This window comes from Ochotona curzoniae, unplaced genomic scaffold (assembly GCF_017591425.1).
Source record: "Ochotona curzoniae isolate NIBS_2020 unplaced genomic scaffold, NIBS_Ocur_1.0 scaffold_2476, whole genome shotgun sequence".
Lineage (NCBI taxonomy): Eukaryota > Metazoa > Chordata > Mammalia > Lagomorpha > Ochotonidae > Ochotona > Ochotona curzoniae.
The window spans coordinates 19,920,030-19,946,512 of record NW_024467095.1 but is presented as its reverse complement, the minus strand read 5'-3'; the positions used below and the strand labels follow the sequence as shown (position 1 = coordinate 19,946,512).

The window sequence follows — 26,483 nt, the reverse complement described above, 5'->3', positions numbered from 1 at the left end:
GTGCTTGCCAAGACTGGTCCCATCTGTCCCATATTCCATTTGGCGACCTAGGAGACAGACGAATCTCATTTTACAAATGAGGACAAGATGACTCAGACACTAGCTTTTAAAGTTGAGTGGGTCATTTATGAATGAAATGTTAGCCCTTGCGATGCATGCAGCTGAGAGTCAGCAGGGTCTACTGCATTTCATCCTTCTCACTCTTCCACTGTGGGTGGAAAGTAACAGCACAAGATCAGGCCGATCTAAACAAGGGAGAGAGTGCTGGGAGTACTGGCCTGCTGTGTTGTGAAGGGTCTCGGGAGGATTTGGTTCCATGGCGTGTGCCTGGCACTGAGGGCTTGCTGTCATTTCTCTACTTCCTGTCTGAGGCAGCAGCGTCGTCCAGGCGCACCAAGGGCAGCAGTCCTTCAGGCAGCTGAGCTGCTCCTTTATCAGTCCTTTGGTCTACTCTCTGAGGCCAGGGCAGTGCTGAAACTGCAAGCTGGGCCTGGGGCAAGAGCTGGAGTTACATTCCGCAGCTTCGCCCCCTGGGGCGCTGGGATGGGCTCTCTGCACCTTAGGGAGATGACAGATGGAGGGGAAGACACAGTGACCCACAGAGCCACTGTGGGCACTCTGGGTGCAGACTTGCGGTCTGCTGCCTTCTCAGTTCCCAGGGATCTAGGTTTGAGCATTTTGATGGGTTCATTTTGAAGATGTGTAAAGATTTGTCAACTTTCACATTCTTTAATATGAGCACAGCACAGCCCTGAGTTCAGGCCAGAAGAAACTGAAGAAGCCCAGACAACTTACAGTGCTGCGACGTGGAGGGGCTGTTATGGGCAGTGTAGCAGCCACCTGGGCATCCACAGCTCATCCAGACCATGCCTGACCCTCAGCCTTGGCTTAGAACTCAGTTCTCAAGAATTGGACTGTGTACATAAGACGTGCCAGTGTAGCACTCAGCAGTCAGTCACTTGGTCTGTTTTATTTCTTTCAGCTCTGTGTATTCTCTGCATGTGTACGGAGAAGCGTCAGGGGCATTTGGTGCAGTGGTTAGGATGCCACCGGACACCCACATCTGAGCTATAGGAGTGTCTACTTCCCATTCAGGCCTTCTGCTAGGGATGCTGAAACAGTCTAGATGGTGTTTCTGGCCTTGGCCTGGCCTGGCCTGACTATTGCTGGCATGTAGGGAATAAGCCAGGAGAGAGGGGATTTTTCTCTCTTTCTTGTCTCTGTGCCTTTCAAAGAAATGCAAATTTGAAGATATGTATGAAAATACTACACTTTCTAATATGTATGTGTATGACTACAGGAAAAGTGAAGCGTTGGTCATTAGAGCGTTCTTTGAGGCTTCAGTTCAGCGTTTCCCTGTGATTAGGTAGTGCCTGAACCTTGTGTCTTACATGTTTCCCCATGCCTGAATGTTAAAGCATATTTCTGAGACTTTTAGAAAGGAATTGCAGGAAACTGTGCTGGGAAACACCGAATGGGGGCGAGGAGACGTTTTCCGTAAGTGTAGGTGGGAGTAGGTCAGAGGTGAGGGATGTGGACCAAGCCTTGGTGGCCAGTGTGGTTAGTGCATTTAGTGGGAGGTTAGGTTGTTGGCCTGGATGGGGCCTAGGCAGTTGCAGATGTGGTGGGCCGGTGCGCCACGCTACGCCCTGCAGGAAGGGCTGGGGTGAGATGACTCCTCGAGGGTGGCTGCAAGTCAGGGCTCAGGTGTGGAGACAGGCCAGGTCACTTGCTTTTCTTGAAATATTTCTTGTATCTTAAGTGGGAAACCGAGGTTACATTAAGTAAGTGGCCTTCAGACTTTGGTGGGGGTGGGGAGTGGGATGTGTCAAGTAATGGCTGACCTGCTTTTCATGCCATTTTTATGAGCATTCCAGTTTACAAGACACAGGATGCCATGGGAGGAGGAGCAGACAGGATAAGAGGCCGCTGTGGCCTTTCCAGGCTGTGGTGGCAGCACTAGGTGGCTCAGAGAAGCAGGGTTAAAGCCTGGGTTACATGGCCTTTGTCCCCTTAGGGGACACACTGGCCGTGTCGGCACCCTAAGGCCTTGCTGCCACACTGTGGCGGACCCCAAGTCCACATTCTGCCGGCAGAGGATCTGCCTTCAGCCACGGGAGCCCTGTGGGATGTGGTGCCTGCTGCAGGAGTCTGAGAGGCGTCCCTTTCCTACACAGCCTCCTCCCAGCTGGGACCTCAGGAGCACCTCCTCAGGGCTCTTGGTCTGGTGGTTCCCCTGCTGTCTGACTGAGCCAGATAGGCTATCCCTTCTTTTGTATGATTTTTCGCTTTGCCTGGAAACCCCAGGCTTCCCCCATAGCAGGAACCGGGGAAGCTTTCTGGTGACATCTCATCCCCTAACTTAGTGGGACTTTGCTCTCTTAAAGGAATTGGCCCAAATAAGGAAGGAGGAAAAAGAGAAGAAAAAACGCCGCCTGGAGAACATCAACAATCTAAAAGGAATGGGCTATTCCACACATGCAGCCAAGCAGGCCCTCCATCAGGCCAGTGGGAACCTGGACGAGGCCCTCAAGGTCAGTGCCTTGACCCTGAGCAGTGGGCCTGTCTCCCTTGACCACAGCCTCCTTGTGAGGGGTCCGAGCCCGGCCCCGGCCTACCACCTCAATCTTGGTTAGGACCTGAAGGTTGGCACACTCATGTCCTCCATCTCCTTGACAAAGCCATAGTGATGGGCCCTGACTCAGCCATGGCCCCTGGCCACTGTAGCAGAGCCCACAGCCTGGCTTTGGGGAGGGTTTCCATTTGCGGCAAGAGTTTGACATAAGCAACCATAACTGCCACAGTGGAAGATTCGCAAGGTGGTCATTCCAGTTTCAGAATACTTTTTAAAATTTGACTGTCTAGTTCTGTTTATTCCATAGTGCATGTTGGGAAAAGGGCTTCCCAAAGGATTTCTTAGAAGTGACAGAACAGGTTGGGATCCAGCTCAGTGGTGACATTACCAGAGCCCATGTCCCATGTAGTCTAAGTTCAGCTCTAGGGTCGTCAGCAGGGGCAGATGCTGTGCTGTGTCCCAGCAGCTCAAAGTGGAAGACGCCTGCCCTGGGAGCCCACAGGTTGGTGGGGGGTGCAGGGTTGCCGCTTAGTGTATGAGGGTGGGTGGTGATGGGGGACTGTGGGGAGCCCTCCAGGCAGCGAGGCAGCAGCTTGGATGGGCAGGTGCAGGTCACAGGAAGGCTGAGGCTTGGGCAGTGTGGTGACTAGTTCAGGTTGTACATTAACCAGGGTTGGGGCTTGAGGGGTTAGGGGGTACTGTGGCCAGAAACAGGGCTGGACGGTCAGTGGAGACCACGCGTGCAAGGGGCCCTTGTTAGCCCTGCGAAGGAGGCAGCAGGATCTCCCCTCCTGCCTTTTTGTGCCCATCCAGTCTCTCAGAAAGCCCCTGGGGTCAATATTTTTATGTCCATATTTGTGTGTGTATATGTATATGCACACCTTTTTTTTAACTTAAAAAAAAACACGTTTCAGCTTCTAGTTTTTTGTGTGTTGTTTGAAGTCAATGGCAAGGCTTCGTGGAGGTAGTACGCTGGCACATTCAGCCCTTGCCCCTAGCTGAAGGGAGCCTCACCAGGAGGGTTAGAGGTGGAGCAGAGCATCATGGCGCCAGGAGGCCGAGCCACAAGAATGGCCCATCTGCTTGGCGTTTGAAGTTGGGGGCGAGGCATGTTGCAGAGACCAAAGGCGGCCGAGCAGCTTCGGAACCTCTCCCATGCCCCAAAGCCTGAGCTCTGGGGAGACCGTGTGCTTCCTTGAGATTCCTGCTCTGCCTGCCTGCTCCAGAGGGCTTTGGCCTGCTCCCTCTGATCCCTGTCATGTCAACTCTGATGCGACACCTCTGATTGGAAGCCTTCCAGGGACATGGGCTGCCCCAGCCTGGGCTAGCGCCCCTGCTCCCTGACACCCTCTGCATCCTGCACTTGGCTGTTGCCCTGTGAGCAGACAGGAACTGGGCCCCACCTGGCTCCTGGCAGGTGCGCCATGTCTGAGTGTGTGCAGCATGTTCTGTGTTTGCAGATTCTCCTCAGTAACCCTCACATGTGGTGGCTGAGGGATTCCGATTCTGAAAACAACAGTCAAGAAAATCCTTCCCAGGAAAACATTGAGCAGGTGAGTGACAGCGCTGTCGGGCCTCCCTGACCTGTGCACCCCCAGTGGGGGCGAAGGGTGGTAGGACACTGGGTGAGGCTGCTGGAGCCCTGGCTCTGGGCCCCGGCGGCACCTGCCTGCCCACCTGGGTGAGGCTGTCCAGGTGTGCAGCAGTCGGGCTGGGGAAGCAGGGCAGGAAAAGGCAAAGACGGCGGCAAGAATCCTCCAGGTTTGCCTCTCCTTTTCCCCGTGTGCCACCGGTTGAGTCAGGATGGCACTGCACAACCTGTGTGCACATGGCACCCCGTATCTGGAGGTGTTACACCGGCCATGGGTGACACATTGCCCATCCTGAAAGGTCTGTCCGGGGCTTGTCAGACAGGTCTAGAGAGGCCCTTTCTAGGCTGCCCCCTGCTCTGGGTGGAGCTGAAGAGTGACTTGTCAGAAAGGACACCCATAAGCTCGCTGTGACTTCCTGTGAGAGAAGGCTGTCCTGGCTGTGCTCACAGGGCGGGGCTGGGTCAGCAGCCTGCGCCAGGTCTCACGGTCACCTGTCTCACGTCCTGTGCTCTCCCTAGCTGGTGTACATGGGTTTTGATGCAGCAGTGGCCAGCACCGCACTGAAGGTGTTCAGGGGCAACGTCCAGCTTGCAGCTCAGACCCTTGCTCTCAATGGAGGACTCTTGCCACGCGATCTGCAGCTCTCCGTGGAGGACAGTTCTTCATCCACACCATCCACGTCCCCTTCGGATTCTGCAGGTGGGTCTGAGGGCCGAGTGCTCCGGGGTCAGAGCTGACCTAAGGACTGCGAAGGGGCCTCCCTGCCCTCCCTGTGCAGGCTGCTGGGACGGCTTCCTGCCGTGACTCATGCGCTCCTGTGTATGTCGCCCTAGGAACCTCCAGTGCCTCCACTGATGAAGATATGGAGACGGAGGCCATCAACGAGATCCTGGAGGACATTCCAGAACACGAGGAAGACTATCTCGACTCGACTTTGGAAGATGAAGAAATTATCATTGCAGAATACTTATCCTACATAGAAAATATAAAGTCAGCAACAAAGAAAAACTAGTTAATGAACAAAAATCATAGTACTATGTTTCTGCTTATAAATTCTATCATTACGAAAAGCCTTATGCAGGTCTGTTCTCATGCTTGGTCTGAGTTTGTTCCATCTGCAGGTCCAGGAGGTTCAGAGAAGACCAGCTGGGGCTGGGACAGGCCTCGGTCAGCGGAGGGTCGTGGAGGAGCCGCCTCTGGCCTGCTCCCTCTCTACCTCCAGGCACTGCTCCTCTAACACCCGCTGTCTGTCCTGTCAAGGTGCTGCCAGGGAGGGGAGCGGGCTGGCCCGAGGCAGGTCTCCAGCAGGGGTGAGGCCTCAGGAGCCAGCTCCTCTGCTCCCCTGGCCCAGCTTGGCTGTGTGGCTATGGCTGCTGCCCGTCATCTGCCCTCTGCCTTGCAGCAGTCCCACCAGCTTCCTGCATCCCGCGCCCCCCCTTGCCCCCTCAGTCGTCCTTAACTCTTCATTCCAGGTGCCGTAGGGGTGCCAAGAAACCCTCACGCTGTAGTGACCAGACCAGATGGTGACAAATAGCTTTAGCCCTTAGTCGCATAAGGTAGTCGCTTGAAATTCAAGGTTGAAATTCAGATTTTATATGTAAACATTCATCACAAACATTTAATGGTATAAAATGGCAAAGTTTTAACTGCTGCCATATTTACTTGTGACATTTTTGGATTCTGTGGTGTTGTATCAAATTCTCTGTCAGCTAAAATATCTCTCAGAGATTGAAGTACTTTTTTCCAGGGTTTTTGGAGATTTTAGTTACTTGTAAAACTACGTGACGAGTTTTGGATTGACTCAAATAACCAATGTCAGCGCGCCATGCGTTCCTCTGTAGAAGCGTATTAAATCCTGTCTAGCACCCAGGATTCAGCCTGGGCTCCGCCAATGCCACCAAGTGCCATATGGATGTATTCCTGAGCTGCCTCTGCCAGGGTAGGCTGGGCCCCAGACCGCCATCGCAAGCACATGGCACAGTGGTTAAGTTGGCAGCATTCCATATCCAGGTGCCTGGCTCAAGTCCCGGCTGTCCTGTCTTCTGATCCGGTTTCCTGCTAGGTCACCTGGGGAGGCAGCAGGTGATGGCTCAAGTCCTCGGGTCCCTAGCCCATGTGGGAGACCTGGAAGGAGCTCCTGGCTGTGGCCCGGCTCGGCTCTGGCTGTTGGCAGCCAGCGGGGGAGTGAACCAGCAGATGGAAGGCCTGTGTTTGTCCTCCTCACTCTGTGAATCTGCCTTTCAAATAAAGATACATCTTAAAAACAAATATGTAAATAAAGAGATCTCATGGGAAAAGCAGGGCTCGGGCTGGTGGTGAAAGGGCCTCAGCAGGGAGGGGGCTGTGGGACCCGCAGGGCACGCGGGACGTGACGGTAGACTGAGGTGGTGACCCTGTTGGAGACAGTGTCAGTCTCCCTCCCGTGGATGACTGGGTCCCAGGTCCCTGTCACTCGGTTCCCTCCCAGGGGCGCCAGCAGAAAGCTGGACTGAGGCGGAATGGCCAGGACCTGAACCACACTCCTACGTGGGATGCACACATCCCGGGTGGCTACAATGCCTGCCCCTAAACTTCATTTCTCACGAGCTTTTCGAAGTGTCGCCCTAATACTCTAATTGAGCAAAGTTTCTGTGTCATGGGAAATACAAAATTATACCTAGCGTGTTGTGCTGTATGAGTACAGAGCAGTGGCTTCTGGTTTGCTCTAGGAAGGTCCCTCTCAAAAGTGGCACGCCTTAGGAACCCCACCCAGCTGGCGTGCCCAGGAGTGGGTGGTGGCACGGGTGCTGTGCTCTGTGGGATTCTACCTACACCAGAGCTGCTAAGACAAGAACACAGCGCCACCTGTGTGCCTCATGCTCTGAGGAGGGGAGTCGATGGATTTTTCCAGGACTTTTCTCTGAGGCGTGCTCACTGGCAAGTCCTCTGGCCGACCCCCACCTTGTCCTACAGTGCTACTGCGGCCTATAGGGAAGCCCCCTTTCTGGTGGCTGCGCCCTTGACTGCACCACTGGCAGGCACGTAGACCAGGAGCTGAGACGGCCATGTCTGTGGCACCCAGACGCAGCAGGGCTTGGTCCCACCCAGAAAATGTTATGTAGACCCATTTTTGCAGGTTTCTCGCAGACAAGCCGGATCCCCCCCCACACACACCATGGGGGGCCATATGGGTTCCCTGGGTTTTGCAAGTTGCCTTGGCAGCGTAATCCCCAGTATGTAAGGGCTGTCGGGCAGACCTTGCACTCAAGCCCCCCATGCACTGGGACGGTAACAGCCCCCCGTCTGCATCCAGAACTGTTCTCAGGACGACACCGCGGCAGACACCGCCTGCAGCTGCCCTCCCTGCACCCCTGGCGAGCCTGGCACTGGGGACTGCGGCAGACAAAGCACGACTAACAGCCTGGTGGTGTGAGGGCGCAGCCCGAGGCCCAAGCCCCTGCCTGCCCTCTGGGGGGTTCCTCCTGGGTATGCCCAGCTGCTGGCTCCTTGCCGGCCACTGTGTGTCCTTCTACTCTAGACTTTACTGGTGGAGGCCAGAAGACCACGGGTGCGCCAAAGCAGGGGTGGCCCCCCTACCACTGGACAGACTGTGGAGCCCCTAAACTTAACAGAAAACTGGGAACAAACAACAAACGGGGCACAAGCAAGGGCACTTCGAGCGATGTTTATTTCAGTCCTTCAGGCATGTCCTTTGGACGCACAGGTTTGCAGAAACAGGCTGGCTCAGTCGCTCTCCTAAGAGTCCTGGGATGTGGCCTCGGTAGCTGGGGGCTGGGAGGCCAGAGGGTCCGGCAAGTCCGTCAGCTAGTTCTCAGCTTGGAGAGGAAGAGGAGCCGCCCCTAGAGGCAGAGGGCAAGCGCACTCCCCCTCTCCGTCGGCAGAGGGCGTGGGAAAATGCACCCAGGTCTCTTCCCCGCGGGGCGGGCAGGCTCAGGCCGGCTGCAGGGGCGCCGCGGCGCAGCCCACCTTGTTGCTGAAAAGGCGCGAGAGGCTGCGCTTGGAGGCGCGGCGGGGCGGCGGGGCGCGCGGGCTGCCGAGGCCGCGCACGTCCCATAGCCGCAGCGCGCCGTCGTGCGAGGCGGTGTAAAGCACCTGGCCGTGCACCTGTGGGCGGGCAGTTGGCCAGCTCAGCTCGCCCTCCAAGGGGCGAACCCCATCTGCCCACGAAAGAGGATCAGGGAGGGCCCAGCCTGGGGGAAGGGGCGGTCTTCACTCACTCGGACCCAGATTCCAAGGCTCGCCCTTATTCCTCTAAGCACTCCCAGGGGAGAGGGCTTACCTGGAGGCAGTTGATGACGAATGCGTGGCCCCGGAACACCTTCTGTAACACCCCGGTCTGGGCGTCGAAGGCTCGGGCGCAGGCGTCCCCGCTGCCAGTGAACACTGCGGACACACAGGGCACCCTCTAACGGCGCAGGTGCTAGGAGAGCAGGTGGAGCCTGCCTGCCTCGCAGGAACATGGCTGAGGCTTATTTGTAACTAGGCAGACCACCCCCTCCCCAAGGAAGCAGGAGTCCTCTTCCTTGTCTCACTCCATCCCTGTGGTTGCAGGTGTAGGAGGGACCCTCCTCTATCTGCCCACCCTGAGGCCTCCCAGGCCCAGAGTCCCCCTCTGTGCTGCTTGCTGAAGCCTTGGCGATGGAACTGGGTTGTCTGCCTTGGAAGCACCGCTAGAGGTGGATGGGGATGGCTAGCAATCACCGGGTGTACTGGGGAGCTCTTCCCCTTCCCCCACTGCGGGAGCAGCCCCCCTTTCCAGCCAGAGAGGCATCCTAGGCCTCCAGGGAAGCTCAGAACCCCTGTGGTTCCCTAGCTGCAAGGGAAGCCTGCACCACCAGTCCTTCCAGTCCTTCTTGTGTGTGTATGGGGGAGGGGGGGTTCCTGCATCACAACTCAGCTGAAAGCTTCTTCATCCTCGAGGACCCAGAGGGCTTTCAGGACACCTGCTGGGCCTCACCCACTGCAGATGGGTGGGCCTGCGAGCCTGCATTTCCCACCCGTCCCAGGGCCACTGCAGGTGGTCACCCTGCAACTAGAGAGGATGCTCTCCCCATAGGCTGGGCTCTCCCTGCAGCCAGCACAGATGCCAGGATTGGCTGCAAACAAGTTGGTGTGGCAGGCATCCCTGGAAGCACAGGAGGAAAGAAGGGAAGAAGGAGAACCTTGCAAGGGTCTTTTCCTGAGCAGGAGGCTGCTACGGAGAAAGTGAAGACCCTCGTTGGCTGCAGGGACCCTGTGCACTTGCCCAACAACTCCCCTTAGGTATGGCTGGAGTGGGAGCCTGTGGGTGTCTACTTGCTTAGAACCTATGGGGGGCATTCTGGGCAAGGCTGCTTGAGAGAGCTGGACCCCAGCCTGTGTTGCCTCTCCAAGGGACTCCCAGCTCATTCGGCATCACTGGCTCCCTGTCGGTCTGCACTGTGTGACGGGGCGTGGAGAATCTCTTCATAAGCTTCAGGTTTGCTGCCCTCCCACCTCCACAAACCGATGGCTAGAGGGTCATCCTGGAACCTCCATTTCTAGTGTAGCAGGGCAGGACCCACGGAGTTTCAGCAACAGGTGCTATGCCAACTGCTGCCAGTGGGGGGCGCTGCAGGCCATTACCAGCTGCAGCCATACCCACAGCACTGTTTTTTGCCAGACTTGGGAGCAGTGCCAGTATCCAACAGGGACAAGGAACCAGAGCCCAAATCAGATAGCTTCGCCCCCAGGGCACGTCTATCTGCAGACAGCTAAAGAGGCCCTGTACCTGGCACCTGTGCTGTCCCCATCCGTATCCCCTCCCGCTTAGGAGTAGGGGGACTCGCCACACCCCACTGGTCTCTGCCACTGCTGAGGAGGCTGCTGAAGAGGCAGGGAGACCAGGATGGGAAGCAGGGAGGCCTGGGGACTCCCTTGTGGGGGGCGTGGTGAGAGTGTGCGTTGCCCTATTCACTGCTCGGTGCTGCCATCTGGGGGTGGCCAGTGTGCAAGCAGGAGGTAAGCAGATACTGGGTGAGCAAGGCCCTCTCCCCAAGAAGCTATTCTGCCCTTTTTGGTTCCCACAGGAACCCAGATTTGCCTTGGCAGCAGTGTCCTCAGGTTTAAAAAACAAAACAAAACAAAACCCTTTCTGATTCAGTCTACTTGTAGGCAGAGTGGTCAGGGAGCTCCATGCAGGCCTTTTGGGGTGATGCTTCCAGGAAAGTGATCCAAGGAAGCATCCTCAGCTAGAAGGTGCAGCCTTTCGTGCCTTTTCTTCCTTCCTGACACGGGACACAATGGCTGGCGCTCCAGCATCTAACCCTGAACCATGCGGCTTTCTCAAGAGACAGGTGCTAAGGATGCTGAAGCAGAAGCTTCGGAAGGAATCTGGGTGCCAGACAACTTTGGAGAGCCACCCATTCAGCCCAGATCACCAGCATCTGGGTCTTCCAATGCCAGGTGGGCCTTGAGTCTGGCTTGGTTGTGTAGGTACCACCACCTCACTAGGACACCACAGCGAGGAGCCCCATACTGCTGTAGGGTAAAGGTGAGGAACGGCCTGGGGGAGCAGGTGTAAGAAGTGGGGCTGGCCCTTGGGCCCCCACAGTCCAGGGAGACTGCCCAGGTCCAATGTGGGAAAACCCAACAGGAAGCAAAGCAACTGAGAGGAGCTGCCGGGTGTGCCTCGGGATACAGGATGGAGCCAACAGAGGACAGACCACTTACGGGTGCCCGCATGGTACTTGAGGGCGCTAACGCTGTGTCTGTGGGCTGAGAAGGTGCGCACATGCTCCCCGCTATCCGCCTGCCAGCACTTGACCGTCCTGTCGGCACTGCCCGAGTACACGAGGCCATCCACGAGCTGAGGAAAGGGGTAGGGATAGGGGACAGGCTTCAGTCAGTGGTTCAAAGCCCCTCCCGGCCCCAGGTCCCCCGGGCTTGTGCAGGTCTCCGTGGTGCAACAGTGAGTGAGTGGCTGCGCCAGCAGTCATCACCAGCTACAGCACCCTGAGGGCAGAGAGGCCACCTCCACAACCCATCCAGGTTGCCCGCTCCACCCACGAGAGGGACGACAGCTACCTCCTCGAAGGCCGTGGGGCAGGGGTTACAGATACACCGGTCTGCACCCACCATCTGCTCCTGTAGCCCTGGCTACCCCAGCGTCTGGAAGAAGGGCTCTCACTCAGGACTTGACACACTAGGGCTGATGGGTCAGACAATGATCTAGAAGGATCTGATGGCTAGGGGAGTATGCACAGCCATTGGAACAGGGAACTGGACAATCAGGGTTGGGCACAAGGTCACCCTGCCTGGGGCTGGCACCTGAAGGGCAGGGAGGAGGGCCAGAAGCCAGGTTCATCCTGAGCTGCTGGAGGGAAAGAAGGGCCCCAGGCTGTGGAGGCGCTCTTGCCAAGGCGGACAGGTGCAGCAGTGCCAAGGGAAGCAGCAAGGCTGTGGGAAACCAGCTGGCAGGGGCAGGCAGCATGCGGCAGGCAGGGATGCCCATATCCCATAACACAGTGTGGAGAAGGCCCAGCTCCTCTGCTTCTGATCCAGCTTCCAGGTAACGCTGGGAGGGCAGCAGGCGACGGCTGCAACACACCACTCACAGCAGAGACCCAGGTGGAGCTCCAGACTCCAGATTTAGGCCCGGCCCAGCCCTGGCTAGTGCAGGCCGTATGGGGAATGAATGAATCAGTAGAGTGGAAGCAGATGGAAGCGTGCTCTCCTCTTCCAACTAGAAAGATGAACAGATACCAGGAGCTGTCACGTGACCCTATGTTATTCAGCTCCTAGCACACTTTGGAGATACACACACCATCGTGAGCTTCAGTCCTGCCTCTTCCCCCTGTCAACAGCGAGCCCACGGGCAACCTGTTCCTCTTCTCTTCTCTGAGCCTGTTTTCTCATTTACAACAGAAGATAAAAATCTTTCTCAGAAGGTGGCCCTCCAGACACCAGCATGACGCAGACAGGGCACTGAGCCGAAGGCCAGCAGGGCCGGGCAGCTGGGGTGTTGCCCAAGATTCCCCACCTCGTTTGGAGCTCTTGAATTTGTGTCCCAGCTTAGCTTCCAATACCCGTGTCCTGCTAACGCACCTGGCAAAGCAGCAGGTGGTAGCCCAAGTCCTTGGGTTCCTGCCACCCACACAGAGCACCTGCAAGAGTTCCTGGCTCCCAGATTCAGCCTGCCACAGTTCTGGCTGCTGGGGGCCTTAGGGGAGTGAGCCAGCAGATGGAAATGTTTCTTTCTCGCACTTTCAAAGAAATATATAATAATTTTTTTAAAGATTTAGTTTTATTGGAAAGGCAGATTTACAGAGAAAAGGAGGGACAGATCTTCCATCTGCTGGTTTATTCCTCAAATGGCCACAACGGCCGGAGCTGAGCTGATTCGAAGCCAGGAGCCAGGAGTTTCTTCTTGGTCTCCCATGTGGGTGCAAGGTCCCAAGGCTTTGGGCCATCCTTGACTGCTTTCCCAGGCCATAAGCAGGGAGTTGGAAAGGAAGTGGAGTGGCCAGGACTTGAGCCAGTGCCCATATGGGGTGTCACAGTGGGAGGTGGAGGATTAGCTAGTTGAGCCACTGCAGCACAGCCCTAAGAAATACCTCATTATTTTAAATTAACCACATAAAATTAAAATGGACAAATTCCATAGCTAGTACTCGCAATGATTGCTACAAGGCATGGCACGCTCTGTGCACGCTCTGCCCACCGGCGCCTTGGGGGCTTGGTTGGTATGCCAACACTCAGGCAAGCAAAGCACGCTGGGCTGGGACACACAGCCCCCTGCCCTCAGGCTACCTCCTTGGTCACTGGTGCCTTGCTTTTCTCTCTAGACAGATCTGAAATATCCCACTCCTTTAGGGATAACATTAACACCTAATTTCAAGACCAGGACGGGGCTGACATTATGCTATAGCAGCTGAGGCCCCTGCATGCAGCACCGGCATCCCATTTGGTCACTGGTTCGAGTCCCCACAGCTCCATTTCTTTTTTTTTTTTTAGGTTTATTTTTATTATTTTTTTTTTATTGGAAAAGCGGATATACAGAGAGGAGAGACAGAGAGGAAGATCTTCTGTCCGATGATTCACTCCCCAAGTGAGCGCAATGGCCGATGCTATGCCGATCCGAAGCCAGGAGCCTCTTCTGGGTCTTCCACGCGGGCGCAGGGTCCCCAAGCTTTGGACTGTCCTCTGCTGCTTTCCCAGGCCACAGGCAGGGAGGTGGAAGGGAAGCGGGGCTGCCGGGATAGAACCGGCACCCATATGGGATCCCGGGCGTGCAAGGTGAGGACCTTAACCACTGCGCCACCGCACCGGGCCCAAGCTCCATTTCTGAACCAGCTTTGTGCTGATGCACCAACATGTTTTCAAAGATGGTCCAAGAGCTCGGACCTCTCGCCACCACATGGGAGACGCAGAAGCCACTGCCTTCTGGCTGCAGCTGGCCCAGCCCTAGCCATGGCAGCGTCCTCAAGAGGAGCTGAGATCGAAATGAGGCAAACATAAGCTGCCCAGTAATCCTGGGGACACACGGCTGCTCCAGGTCCCCCATGAGCCCCAGTCTGTTCTTTTAAGACTCCAGGGACTGAGCGCTGAGCTCAGGGAGGCATCAGCCAGACAGTGCAATGATAAACCCAGGGAAGTAGTTAGCCTGCCCAGCCTCCTCCCACAGATTCCAAAGCTGGGAGCCGGGAGCTGACTCCTGCTACCTCAAACTCATGTCTGAAGTCCTGTCCCTTTCCCAAACCCGCGCATGTCATGACCAGTATCGTGACACAGCACATTAAGCTACCATCTGCAACATCTGCATCCCTTATGGGCACCAGTTCAAAACCCGGCTGTTCCGCTTCTGATCCAGCTGCCTGCCAATGCTCCAGGGAAAGCAGAGGAGCATGGCCCAACTGCTTGGACCCCTGCACCCAGGTGGGAGACACAGAAGAAGCTCCTGGCTTCACACTGACTCAGCCCAGGCCAGTTTGTGGCCATTTGGGGAGTGAGCCCAAGTGAAGTCAAGCCTGGTTACTTTGCCATCTTGCCACCTGACCCAGCCACCTAACAGAGAAGCAGGCTGGGGGCAGGGCCAGGCAGCTCTCACCTCTAAGCAGATGACGGAGCCCTGGTGCTCCCGGAACACACGCAGCTGTTCCCCGCTCAGGATGTCCCAGGCGCGGACTGTGCTGTCCGTGCTGCCCGTGAAGGCCGTGTGGCCAGGTGCGTCCAGCACCAGGCACAGCACCGCACCCGTGTGGCCCCGCAGCGTCTGGTGGCAGCAGCCGCTGGCCACCTGCCACACCTTGGCCGTGCCGTCCGTGCTGCCTGTGACCAGCAGCCCACCGGCCGCCAGTGCCGCCACCTCCTCCTCGGCACAGGGAGCACTGGGGGGATCCCAGGGGGCGGAGTAGGCAAGTGTCAGCACACAGTTGCGGTGGCCCCGGAACTCCTGCGACACCTGGCCCTTGTCCACAGTCCAGACGCGAGCTGTGCGGTCGTAGGAGCTGCTGAAGAGCAGGTTGTTGATAACCAGGATCCTGGGGGTGGAGAGGGGTGGGATCAGGGACCCCAGGCTCCACCCTGGCTCCCAACGGACCAGCCTCAGTTGCGCCTCTGCAGCAGCCTCTTCCTGCCTAGCATTCTCCACTTCCCGAGGTCCAGCTGGGAACACTCCACCTCCAAGAAGCCGCCCTGACTCCCCTTCTGTGACTCCTCCCCATGCTGACCTGGCCTGCACCTGCAGTCTCTGGGAGTGCATGGATTCTGGGGTCAAAGCAGCCCAGTCTGGAGCTGAGGGACTGCGGGGCTGCAGGGCTGCGGGGCTGCTGAGGGGCTGCGGGGCTGTTAAGGGGCTGAGAGGCTGAGGAGCTAAGGGGCCAAGGGAATTCCTGGAAATCCCTCCTGCCTCCCATAATGCAGCCTCAGTGCCTCCATGTGGGAGGGAAGGGCTGGCACCCGGGCAGACCTACTCAGGTAGGATGGTAGTCGGCTGCCAGGTCACCACCAATCAGTTCCTCTGCAGCTTTAGCCGCAAGCCCTGGCAGGACCCCAGGCACACAGCAGGGTGGTGGTGGGAGAGCAAGGAGGAACCTGCTGTGTGGGCAGTCCTGACTCGCCCAGTAAACAACCGCTGGCCCACAGTGCGGAGCAGCCTCCGACTTCAGAGTGTTGGCACGCCCATCAGAATGCCCTTGCCCCTGCCTTAGAACACATCTGTTTCCCCTCCTGCAACTTTTGGTCTGACCTCAAGAGTGAATTCAGCAACTTTCTCCAACACCTGCCCCAGCAGGAGGCGCTGTGGGCTCCAATGGCCTTGGCTGCACCCAGCACAGGGCACTAGAGCGGCCAGGCCCCCCACAAGGAGGGGGATGTCCACGTCCAAGTCAAAGTATAGGGGTGCCTCTTCTTCCCCGACTCCTCTTTCCCCACTCCTCCTCTTCCCAACCCTCCTCACATCCCCGCGCGGATGGCACTTCTGGGCCTGGAGCCACTTCGGTTCTAGGTCTTCCATCCCTGCGTGCTATCCACACAGTGACTTGCCCAGAGAATTCAAAGACTGGGACCCTCCATTCCGCCCCGCCTCAACATCCCAGGGGCCCAGACCCCAGGGCGGGCAGACCTGTTCACGATGGACGTGTGGCCTCGGTACACCTGCAGACACTGGCCCGTGAGCGCATCCCACCTCCGGATGGTGCAGTCGGCACTGCATGTGAAAGCAGCTTCGTCTTCCAGTTGGCAGAAGGTGACGTAACTCTCATGCCCTGCAGTGAGGGGGCACAAGAGCATGAGTGGGCAGGAAGACAGCAGGCAACAGGAGTGCTGGACACACGCTGGGGACCCACTACTTTCTTTAAAACGAGGGCAACTTTCCGGAGGTTCGCACGGGGCTGGAGTCCCAGGATACGTGCAGGGCACTCCTCTGCCCCCAAACCTTCTCTACCCTTTCCTCCTCTCCTCTTTTCCCCCTTCTCCACTGAGCCTTCTTAGTCTTCAAAATTTTCAGCTGTTTGTATTCAACACAGTTAGCCCATGCAGGCAGAAGTCCAGGGGCCAAGGCTACAGCCTCCACAGCCAGACTGGCTGGACAAGATCCTTGCCCAAGGGCAAGTAAGCTCACCCTGCCGGGGATGCAGCCACGCCCATCTCAAGGGCCTGCCTCGCAGACAGTACTGTGAAAGCTGCCCTGTAGGCCACAAGAGGCTGTGACATTTGGAGAGAGACTGTGGCAGGCAGAACCAAGGCCCCAGGTCCTACAAGTGTTACTTCCTGGCAAAAGGGAATTGGCAGATGTGACCACGGAGCTTGATTCGGGGAAGGTTACTCCAGGTCTCTGGAAAGGACTCAGTATAATCACAAATGTCCTTAGAAAGCATCACGGCACTGGGCACCCGCCAAATGGACGGCCAAGTGGAGGTGGAGGCAGCCACAAGTTGGGGACAGCTGGCAGCCACACAAAGCTGGAATCCACCGGCCACCATGGTCTCCATCCTCCCATCCACCATCCTGGCCCCCTGTTGGCACTGCGATGGCAGCCCAGGGACACCAATAGCACACTTGTGGCCTCAAGTATCATGCAAGAGTCCACCTGAGCAGCTGCAAAACCCGAAGCATGCTCACTGGGTCTCTCAGCCCACATGCTTCTCCAGCAGGCTGAGGGGCAGGCTATAGCGCCTGCACTGGTCAGCTGTTGCGCGCAGCTCCCCAGGGAGAAGCCTGCCCATGGTGGCGGGGTGCCCAGGATGCTTGCAGCAGGTGCCCAGCAGGAGACTGCAGTTCAGGACAGCACACAGCACCCAGGGTCTGGGGACCCTGGGGACACGGGAGGCCTCTTAGGACAACTCAGAGGTGCCTGACAGAGACAGCTGAGAGAGCTGGCAGAGGGCGGAGGGGTGGGGCGGAGGGCCGGGGCTCAGCCACCTGTTCCTCCATCACCCACTTGCTGGACTCTGTTCTTCCTTTCAGAAGACATGCCCTGAGATCAGACAGGGTCTGTCCTTCAGGTAGAGATGTTTCCCCTGGGCCTGGGCACACAACTTTTGAAACTGAGGAAGTATATGGGAGAGGACCTGGAGGCCCAGAGTATGAAAGCAATGTGAGAACCAAGAGTCATCACACAGATGAGGAAACTGATAGATTCAAACACACACCTGTTTGAGGTGCATTTACTACATTAAGGATTTTCATTGACTTAAAAATTTGATCTTGGGCTGGTGTTAAGTCATAGTGGCTAAAGCCACTGCCTGCGATGACAGCATCCATGTGCGTGTTGATTTGTGTTCTGACTGCTCCACTTCCCTTCCAGCTCCCTGGGAAAGCAGAGGAAGAAGTCCCAAATGTTTGGGCTCCTGGCTCCTGGCTTTAGACTGACCCAGCCCAGGCCAGCCGCTGTAGCCATTTGGGATTGAGACAGAGTGGAAGCTCTCTCAGTCTCTCTTCTCTCTGTCATTCTGCTTTTCCAATAAATAAATAAATATATCTTGAAAAAAATACATTGGAAAAACTTTTATCTTGGTGTTGGATATCAGGCAGACAGACATCTAGAATCTTCTGTGTGGTTTGTGCTGGTTCATTTAGGGGTGAGTGGTCCTAGGTGGAGCCTCTTGGAAGGAGTCAACTTCCTGGGTTCTAGGAAGCAGAATTTTAATTTTTTTGTCTAATCACAGTTTTTCAATCTTCTTGGAGAGCACGTATCAGGCCCTTAAGCAAACAATGTCAGGTTCAAGCAAACACGAGAAGAAACTGTAGATTAGATTTCCCTGAAGAAAGCTGAGGGCAGATGTGTTTGGCAAAGCACAGCCCAGACTTCTGCCAGCCCCCAAGAGTTGAGAAAGCAGTTCTCAGTTGTCAACAAACTTTCCCTGAAAGCGGATCCTGAGCTGTCCCAGCTTGGCTGCTGCCACAGAGTGGGCTCAGCAGGGACCCAGGAGGGCCCACCTTGGCCCTCCCTGCAGGCTGGGAGAGCAGCAGAGGCGTCAGTGCACCTGCTGGGCCTCCTGAGGATGCACACCCAGCTGCACCCCTCCCATCCCGATGGCCGGAAGGCAAATGTGGGGGTGTTGTGAAGGTACAGCGGCGGCTGGCACTAGAGCCGCCCAACCAGGGCAGCCCCAGCCCTGAGTCCATGAGGTCACTTTATGTATGGAGAGAGACACACAGACCGTAAGCCGACAGAAGCGGCAGTGTCAATGCACGGGAGAGGCCAAAAATGAAAGAAGTTTTGTAATATATACATAAAAAAAAGTGTCTGAACTTGAGCCTAGCTGAGCCCAAGTGTCCAGTACTTAGTACTCGGCCAGCGGAAGTTGCTGCAGCACCATCAGTTTTCAAGCCCTCCCTCTCCTCCCCCACTTATATGAAAAACTACCCCAATAGGTCAGAGGTCAGAGGTCAGAGGCAGCCTTCCATGCTCCATGGGACTCCCACCCACCCGAGGCCCTCAGAGGCTGCCACCCAAGGGTCCATGCCCGCTCCGCCTGCCGCCAGGAGTGACCGAGGGAGCTCCCATCCCCCACCAAACCACACACACCTCCGGAGACTACAGCGAGCGCTTGGGCCTTCTACTGTTGGAATTGTGCAGAATAAGCAAAAACACCAAACTCAAAACAAATATTTTCATAAGGATGAAGAATGCAGATAAGATGCAGTTATGTTTAAAAGAACAGACTGAGGCTCCAGGCACTCCTGCCAAGGTAGCAGCCCTTGTCGCCTCCCTGCCTGCGTATCCCTGGACTTGCTGCAAGTTCAAAGTCAAGCTGCCCCTCCCTGCTCAGGAGCAGCAGTGAGAGCCCACTGCCGGGCAGAGAGAGACTGCGGTGGGCCCGGTGCCCCAGGGCACAGCCCAGCTGCACAGGCCTTGGACTCAGCTTCAAGGTGGGACTCGGGCAAGCGTGCTGGGCGCAGGCTAAGCTGGCACCTGTGACACTGGCATTCCACGCGAGTCTTGGCTGCTCCACGTCCAACCCAGCTCCCTGGGAAAGCAGCCCAAGCACTTGCTCCCCGGCCGCCTACATGGGAGACACAGCTGGACGTTGAGGCTTCTGGCTCCAGCATGGCTCAGTCATGGTTGTTGTCATTTGGGGAGTGAACCAGTAAATGAAAGAGCTCTGTCTCTCAAATGAGTGACAGTGGCAGGCCAGCCTGAGAGTCACATGTGGCAGGGATGGCACAGTTAATTGGCATGAGCCTCGTAGCACAGCAGGTGCCACATCTGTAGAGATAACCTTGAGCTGCTCTCCACAGCAGAGGTCTCTCCCTGCTCCCTCACCCCTGCTCTCTCCACCCAGCTCCCCTCCTGTCCTGCACTAAAGGCAGGGTGAGGGGAAGCCCCAGCAGGCTAGGTCAGGCACCCCAGGCTGACAATGCCACAGCCCTCTCCCCTGCTGACTCCAGGGGTGACAGGATGCAGAGACAGGCCCCCCCTTCCCTGCAGGGTGCAGCTCCCTTCTCCCCGCCTCCCTGGTATGGAGAGCACCAAGACCCTGTTTGCAGCCACTTGGCAAAGCACTCCCCGAGCAAGGAACACCTGTCCTTCTCTATCATCCTGTCGTTCAAATAAATAAACAGCATTCTTCATAAATGAGAATTATGAAAATTTTAGGGTCCCACTCGTGGAAAAAAACACCTGGGCTGAGGCCCAGGAACCTATATTTCCAAAGCCCTTTGAAATAAAGGCTTATGCTTGGGAAAGCAGTACAAATGGAATGAAAAGTTTTCTAGCCTATTTCAAATCTACTCTTAGTTGAGGGGCCGCCCATATCCATGACTTCGTAGGGACCAGGGGAATGTGTGTTGCTGATCAACTCCCCACACCAACTGCTAAGGAAATGACACTCCCAGACTCACCCCTGCTGTCCTTTGCGATAGCTTCGCTGCTTTATGTAAAGCCAGCAGTGTTACGACTGGCCAGTGTTGAAGCCCTAGCATCCTACAGAGGGAGAAGAGGTCCACCCCTGCTTTGGCAGATCATGGTGGGAAAGGGCAGTCTGACCCCAAAGGGTACTGGGTGTGGGGAGCTTAGTGTCTCCTCAGGGGCCCTGTGCCCGCCACTCTGGCAGGCAGTGCCCTGTGGCCCTTAGGAGAGGAGGGATAGGTAGGTGGCTGCTGCTCCCTGGGGACCAGCAGCTGCTCAATGCCAGCCCATGCCCCTTTCCTCCACAGCTCCAAAATCGGGGGTAAACACAGCTGGCCGGAGCACTTACTTCAGAAAAGCGGAGTCTAAATTTCATTTAACAGGTTTCACTGGTCGGGTGGCTCTAAGCCTCAGAACGTGGACTAACCCACAGCGAGGACAGCACTGTCCAGTACAGTGGCTGGTCACCTGGGTATCCAGAGCCGAGGCGAGGCTCTCAGAGTGAAGGTGGAACTTCCGTTGGTGCAGCGGGCGGATAGCCGATCGTAGCCTCCACAGCAGCCCAGCATCGCACCCTGTTCTTCCGCAGCTCTTACCCCTCGCCCAAAGCTCCTGGATGGCCCGACTGTGGCCCGAGCGAACGCTTTTCCACCAGCGTGCGGGGATGGTCAGGTACCGTCCTTTTTAGGAAAGGGGACGGCGGGCGAAGGTACTAAGGTGCACGTGAGCGGGCAGAAGGCAGGGGAGGGACGGGGACGCGCGGCGAGGCGGGTCTACCTTGCAGGAGCGCGCAACACTGGCCGTCCGTGGTGCTCCAAAGCCGGGCAGTGCCGTCCTCGCTGCCCGTCAGCAGACGCTGCCCGTCAGGGCTCAGGCTCAGCCAGTTGATGCCCCCGCGATGGTCAGCACAGACCCTCAGGGCTGAGCCGCCGCCCCCCATCCCGCCGGCCAGGCTCGGGGGCGAGGAGAAGCTGTGCCCTGTTAGGGAGGGGCGCTCCAGAGTCCGCGCCCCTGCTCCGCGCGGAGGCGGCCCGCGGCCATCACTGGGGAACCCAGGCACCCGGCTCTTTCTGGCGCGTGCGACACGGCAAGGCGGGGGGCGGTCAGTGACCCTGGCTCCCCACTTTCCACTCGCCTCCCGACCAGCTCACCTGGCGGAAGCGGCCCACTCGGGACCCCTCGCCTGGTGATGGGGGCAATCTCAGGAGCGCGGGAGAGAACGACCCTTTTCCCCGCACTGCCTCAGAAAACCCGCATCCCCTGGGCCCCAAGCGAGCAGGACAGCAGCGCCTCGGGCGGGGGGCGGCTGCGGGGTCAGCCCCCGGGAGCCGGGCGAGGCACCCGGGAAGCAGAGCGCCCGGAGCCCAGAGCTCCCTGCCCGGCCAGCGCCGCGCACTCGAGGTGGCGGAGTGCGGAACAATGCGGTCCAGCCTGGCTCCTCCTCAGAGACCACCCCTCACTATCCCCTCCCACTTCGCGGGCTGCGCCCCAGGCCCCACCCCGCGCTCCTGCAGCCTCCCCGCGGCGTCCCCTGGGACTTGAACTTGGCCGGTCTCCCCCACCCCCTGCGCTGGTCCCACGTGCGACCCCCCGGGGCGGCCAGACTGCGCCTCTGGGCTCTGCCCTCGGACTCCCCCATATCCCTTCGCCGTTCCCAGAGTCTGGGGCTGGGAGGAGGGAGGACAAGGCGGGTGGAAGGGTCTGGGCCCTTGAGGGGGTGGCCCCACAGATCCAGGGCGCGACCACGTCAGCCCCCAGCCCGCCCTCCGTGGACCGTCGCGCGCACAGCTCGGATTCCGCAGCGCTTGTCGCCGGGTTGGGGCGCGAGCCGCACGGCGGTGACTGCGGAGCTTCACGGGGCGGGGGTGCGGTGGGGGCGGCAGCGCTCCGCACCCCCCGCTGACCCGCACCCCCTGGCTGGGCGCGCGCCCCCGGACGGAGGTCCCTCGGGGACCTGCCCCGCAATCCCCCCAGCCCTCCTGGGGCTCTCGGCCGCTGGTTCCCGTTAGAGCAGTTCCGGTGCCGACCTCGCTGGGGGGCGGGGAGGGTGACCCCCCCTACTTGGATCTCCCAGGTCCTAAAGGTAGCAGAGTTTCCCGAACTTTCGCTGGGCTGTTTCGGGAATCCAGAAAGAAAGGCGGCGAAGGAGGCGGGTTTGCAGAGCCAGCCCCGCGGGCTCTGGGTGACCCCCAGGGCAACGGAGCCCTTCTTTTCCCTCTCCAGTGGCCTGACCAGAAAAAAAAAATCCATTCTTTCCTAGTAAATCCGGTTGAACCTCAACTTTCAGGGACGTGGGCAACGGGGAGCCAGTAAAAGGGGTTAAAGGGCCTTCGGGTGGGAGTTGCAGCCTCCGGAAGAGGGCTGGTGACCACTGGGGAGGAGGTGATGGAGGCGGGAAGCTGCTGGGGGAGGCGAGGGAGCAGGGCTGAAGAGGGAGAGGTAGCGGGCCGCTGGCTGCCCGCCAGGAGGGAGGCCTCCCGCAGGCTGCCGGCCCCTGCTGTGGATGCTGGGTCGTGCGCTGAGCTGGAGCCCACACTAAAGCCCGCTTTTGATTGCGCTGTGGCAACGTCCAGCTGGGCAGGCGGCCTGCCAGGTGTGGCCTCTGGGTGAGATGAGATGGGGGTGTGGCGGCAGTCAGGGGCTCCGCCCTGGGGGAGGAAGGTGAGGAATGTGTACCCAGGGAATTGCCAGAGGGGACAAAAGGGTGCTGACGGGCAAGCCTTCTGTCTCCTGGCGGGGGCAGGGCAGGGCCTGCCCAAGGAGCTTGCCTAGCAGTGGGCCACACCGGACAGCCACTCTGGGGACAGATTCAGTCTCGCTGAGCAAGGCAGGATATGTTGGGGTGCCTCCCACCGAGCGTGCACACACCATTTGCCTCCGGGGCAGCCCTCAGTGTGCGCAGAGCACCCAGAAGTGTCCCCCGCCGCGGGCAGTGACCCTGACCCTGACGACTCCTCACTCCTCTGTTCCTCCCCTTCCTCCTCCTCACCTTCCCATCGCCCTTTGGATCGGTGCGGGGTGGCTTCCACGTGCCAGCTTCTCTTCCTTTTCCCCATACAGGTTGTACATGACATATTCTGTTCTGGAAAATGTCTCCCCAGGTCAGGAAAGCAGCACCCCAAGTCCCTGAAGTGCGGTTCCCCTCTCCCCAGCACTGTGAGCTATCAAAGCTGGAGAGATTAGAGCCCCCTCCCAGGGCCGGGAATCCTGTGGTACCCAAGGCGCTCTGATCCCTTTGTACAGGGAAGCTGAGCTCACAGGGCAAGCTGGTGGGATGGGCACAGCCAATGGGAGGAGACCTGGTGCTGGGAGTGCCCATCCCCCCCCAGACTAGCCCTGGGGGTATTCTGGCAGCCCCTGAGGCAGTGGCATCGCCACTCTACCAATGACAGGCAGAGTGACCCCGGCTTCAGCTGCGTAGGGGAAGTGTAAAAGCCCCTGCACCTCTCTTTCTGGCTCTTCTTCCTCTGTGGCCCTCTTCTTCTTCATGTCTTGCAACCCTTCCGAGGTCGGGCTCTAAGCAAGCTCCGCCCTCCTCCGGTTACCAGGGCAACCGTCAAGATGGTGCTGTGTCAAATACCTTGGCAGGTCCTCAGACCATTCATGATGCAGTTACCACGTGACCTGGCCATTCCACGTGTACCCGAGAGAGGTGAGCCTCGTGCCTGACAGCCAGCCAGGGGAGCTCAGCGAGGCCCGTCAGGCAACGAGCACACACGCACGGGATCTGTCCAGTGTGGAATACGGTTTGGCCCCAGATAAGAGTGACCTCTGTGTAACAGTGATGCTGGAAAACATGTTAAGTGAAGAAGGTCACGTCCGTGATTCCATTCATGTGAAAAACCAAGAACGCTCGCACGTATAGAGATAGACACCTGGCCGTGGTGAGCTGGGACTGGGCCCGCAAGACTGAAAGAGCAGGGAAGCGCTGAGTAAAATATGGGGCTTGTTTTGGGGAAGATAAAATGCTGTAAATTATAATGTATGGATGATTGCCTATGTCGGTGAATATTCTGCAAACCGTTGGATGACACCTTAGGGCAGGTGGATCATCTATTTGAGCTGTCTCGCTAAAGCTGTTCGGCCCACACACGCAGTGAGACTTCACGCGACCTAGGATGGCAGCAGTTTCAACAATGGGAACCTGCACGCATTGATGCAGATGTGGAGAAATCGGAACACTCTTCCTCAGCCGGTGGGAATGGAACAATGCAGTCACTTGAGAAACCAGTTTGGTGATTCTTCCAGAAGGTTAAATGCAATGACCCAGGAACTCTACTCCTAGGTACATACCCCCACAGAATTGAAAACAGGTGTTCAAACAAGAATTTGGCCATGAATATTCATAGCAAGTCTACTCATAAGAGCACAACGTGGAAGCAACCCAAGCATTAGAGGAGTAAAGTTAGTAATGTTTGCAGAATAAAACGTGGCCAAGTGCACCCTTAGAACCCTGCACACACCTGTGTCCTGAACTGTCAGCGTTGCCAGGTCTGAGGAAGGCTGGGATCAGCACGAGGGATCCAGAGAGACCCGGAGTCTGAGCGAAGGCCTGAGCCAGGCATGAGCTGACGTGGGGGCTGGGTCTCCTCCCCGATTCCTCCTGTCTCACATCTCTGGGACAGCACTCCCAAGGGCTTGTGGTCCACACCAGTTAGGTTCAAGATCAAAAAGGGGGCAGCAGGTTGTTCGGGGGCAAAATCCCCAAACTGGACAACTTGTGTTTGCTCGTTGCCTGATGGGTCTTGATGAGCTCCCCTGGCTGGCTGTCAGGCACGAGGCTCACCTCTCTCGGGCACGCATGGAATGGCCAGGTCACGTGGTAACTGCATCATGAGTGGTCTGAGGACCTGCCAGCACCATCTCACATCCCCACCAGCAGTGTAAGGAGATTCTGATGTTCTTTTTTTCCCCTGTGGTTCACTGTTTCAGCACCTTGCAAAGGCTGCAGGGACAGAGAGGGCGAAGTATGAGAGCACACAAGGAATCTAGCCAGCTTGGCAAACTCACTTTTGTTTTTTAAAGACTTATTTATTTTTATTGGAAAAGCAGAATTACAGAGACAAGGAGAGACAGATGGAAAGATCTTCCATCTGCTGGTTTACCCCGCAAGTGGCTGCAATAGCTGATCTGAAGCCAGTAGCTTCTTCCTGGTCTCTCACACGGGTGCAGGGTCCCAAGGCTTTGGGCTGTCCTCCACTGCTTTCCCTGGCCACAAGCAAGGAGCTGGATGGGAAGTGGAGCAGCTGGGATACAAACCGGCACCCACATGGGATGCTGGCATTTGCAAGGTGAGGATTTAGCCCCTGAGCCATTGTGCTGGGCAAAGAAACTCACTCTTTCTGGCTTAGGATCAGAACACCAATCCTTTCATGAGGGCAGAGCCCCTGTGACTTTGTCCCCTCTCATTAGGCACCAGCTCCTAAAAATGTGGCGTTGGTGACTATGCTTCCAATAGGTGGATGTCAGGGGACACGTTCAAACCTCAACGCAGCATTAGGAATTCAATCTCCTTCTCAAAAAAAGGCAGTCTCCTCTGGACTGGGTCACTGCTGGCCACTTCTCTAGCTCCTGGGCCGTGAGTCAGGGAGCAACAGAGCTGCCGTTCAGAGACTGGGCTCAGAGGGGAGTTGGGGGACATGCATGGGGCTCTGTCTGGTCCCCTCACATCTGGGGCTGGAATGCCTGGGTCTTTCTGTACGCGGGAAGCCAGCTGGTAAACATCCCATCCCCGCCCCCAGCGTTTCACTTGACGACCTGTGACAGCCTCTTCTGGCAGCTCCGGAGCCGTGTCAAAGGCCAGCTAGACGAAGGGAATGTGGCTTGGAAACCGCTCTCGACATTCACCAGTTAGGACTCTGAGCTTCCGGCTGGGAGGGAGCAGCAAGGACCCACGCACGCTCCCGCCTTTCATCCAAAGCAGCCCAACAGCATACGCAAGGTCCAGGAAGCAATGGCTTTCCAGACGCCAGCCGTCAGGCAAGAAAGACAGCCGTCCCAAGGGACAGGAAAAGCCTGTGTACGGCCCGGCCCACACCACTGCCCGGGAGAGAATCTCCAGCAAGAGGGGGAATTGGATTCGATGTAGTGTCCAACCCCCATGCAGAGCTGAGAACTGCGAGGGCACAAAAGTAGTTGCCATCCCAAACATATGTAAAAGGGCTCAGTGCTGTGGCATAGTGGGTAAAGCTGCCACCTGCTGCACTGTCATCCTGTATGGGTGCTCTTTCAAATCCCGGCTGTTGCACTTCGTATCCAGCTCCCTGCTCATACACCTGGGAAAGCAACAGAAAATGGCTGCCTTATCCACGTGGGAGGTCCACAAGAAACTCCTGGCTCCTGGCCTCAGATGGGAGTGAATCAGCAAATGCAAGCTCTTTCTCTCCTCTATATATAGCTCATTCTTTCAAATAAATTATATACATATTTATATATACACACATACCATATATACACATATATAAAGGTTTGTTTAAAAAGACACAGTAACTCTGGCTACATTCCA

General features: G+C 57.3%; 2 protein-coding genes across 5 annotated transcripts in view; one reads left to right on the top strand and one right to left on the bottom strand.

Moving 5' to 3' along the window:
- The window catches only part of NUB1 (negative regulator of ubiquitin like proteins 1), a 28,156-nt gene extending 22,919 nt beyond the window's left edge, over positions 1 to 5,237 (top strand). For 3 of the 4 annotated variants that reach the window (XM_041001995.1, XM_041001996.1, XM_041001997.1), the window contains 4 exons: positions 2,388 to 2,534; positions 4,036 to 4,128; positions 4,686 to 4,866; positions 5,001 to 5,237. In XM_041001995.1, coding sequence (XP_040857929.1) covers positions 2,388 to 2,534; positions 4,036 to 4,128; positions 4,686 to 4,866; positions 5,001 to 5,179 — 600 coding nt within the window. In that variant the 3' untranslated portion in view covers positions 5,180 to 5,237. The remainder of the gene's footprint in view (positions 1 to 2,387; positions 2,535 to 4,035; positions 4,129 to 4,685; positions 4,867 to 5,000) is intronic. The other variant, XM_041001998.1, reaches the window with a different exon arrangement.
- A 2,805-nt stretch (positions 5,238 to 8,042) lies between these two features.
- Positions 8,043 to 20,918, bottom strand: WDR86 (WD repeat domain 86). The gene is made up of 6 exons (XM_041002302.1): positions 20,756 to 20,918; positions 15,749 to 15,890; positions 14,234 to 14,666; positions 10,858 to 10,993; positions 8,447 to 8,550; positions 8,043 to 8,271 (listed from the first exon to the last, which is right to left on the bottom strand). The coding sequence occupies exons 1-6, from the start codon at positions 20,916 to 20,918 to the stop codon at positions 8,098 to 8,100; spliced, it is 1,152 nt and encodes a 383-aa protein (XP_040858236.1). The 3' UTR covers positions 8,043 to 8,097.
- Positions 20,919 to 26,483: the final 5,565 nt, after the last annotated feature.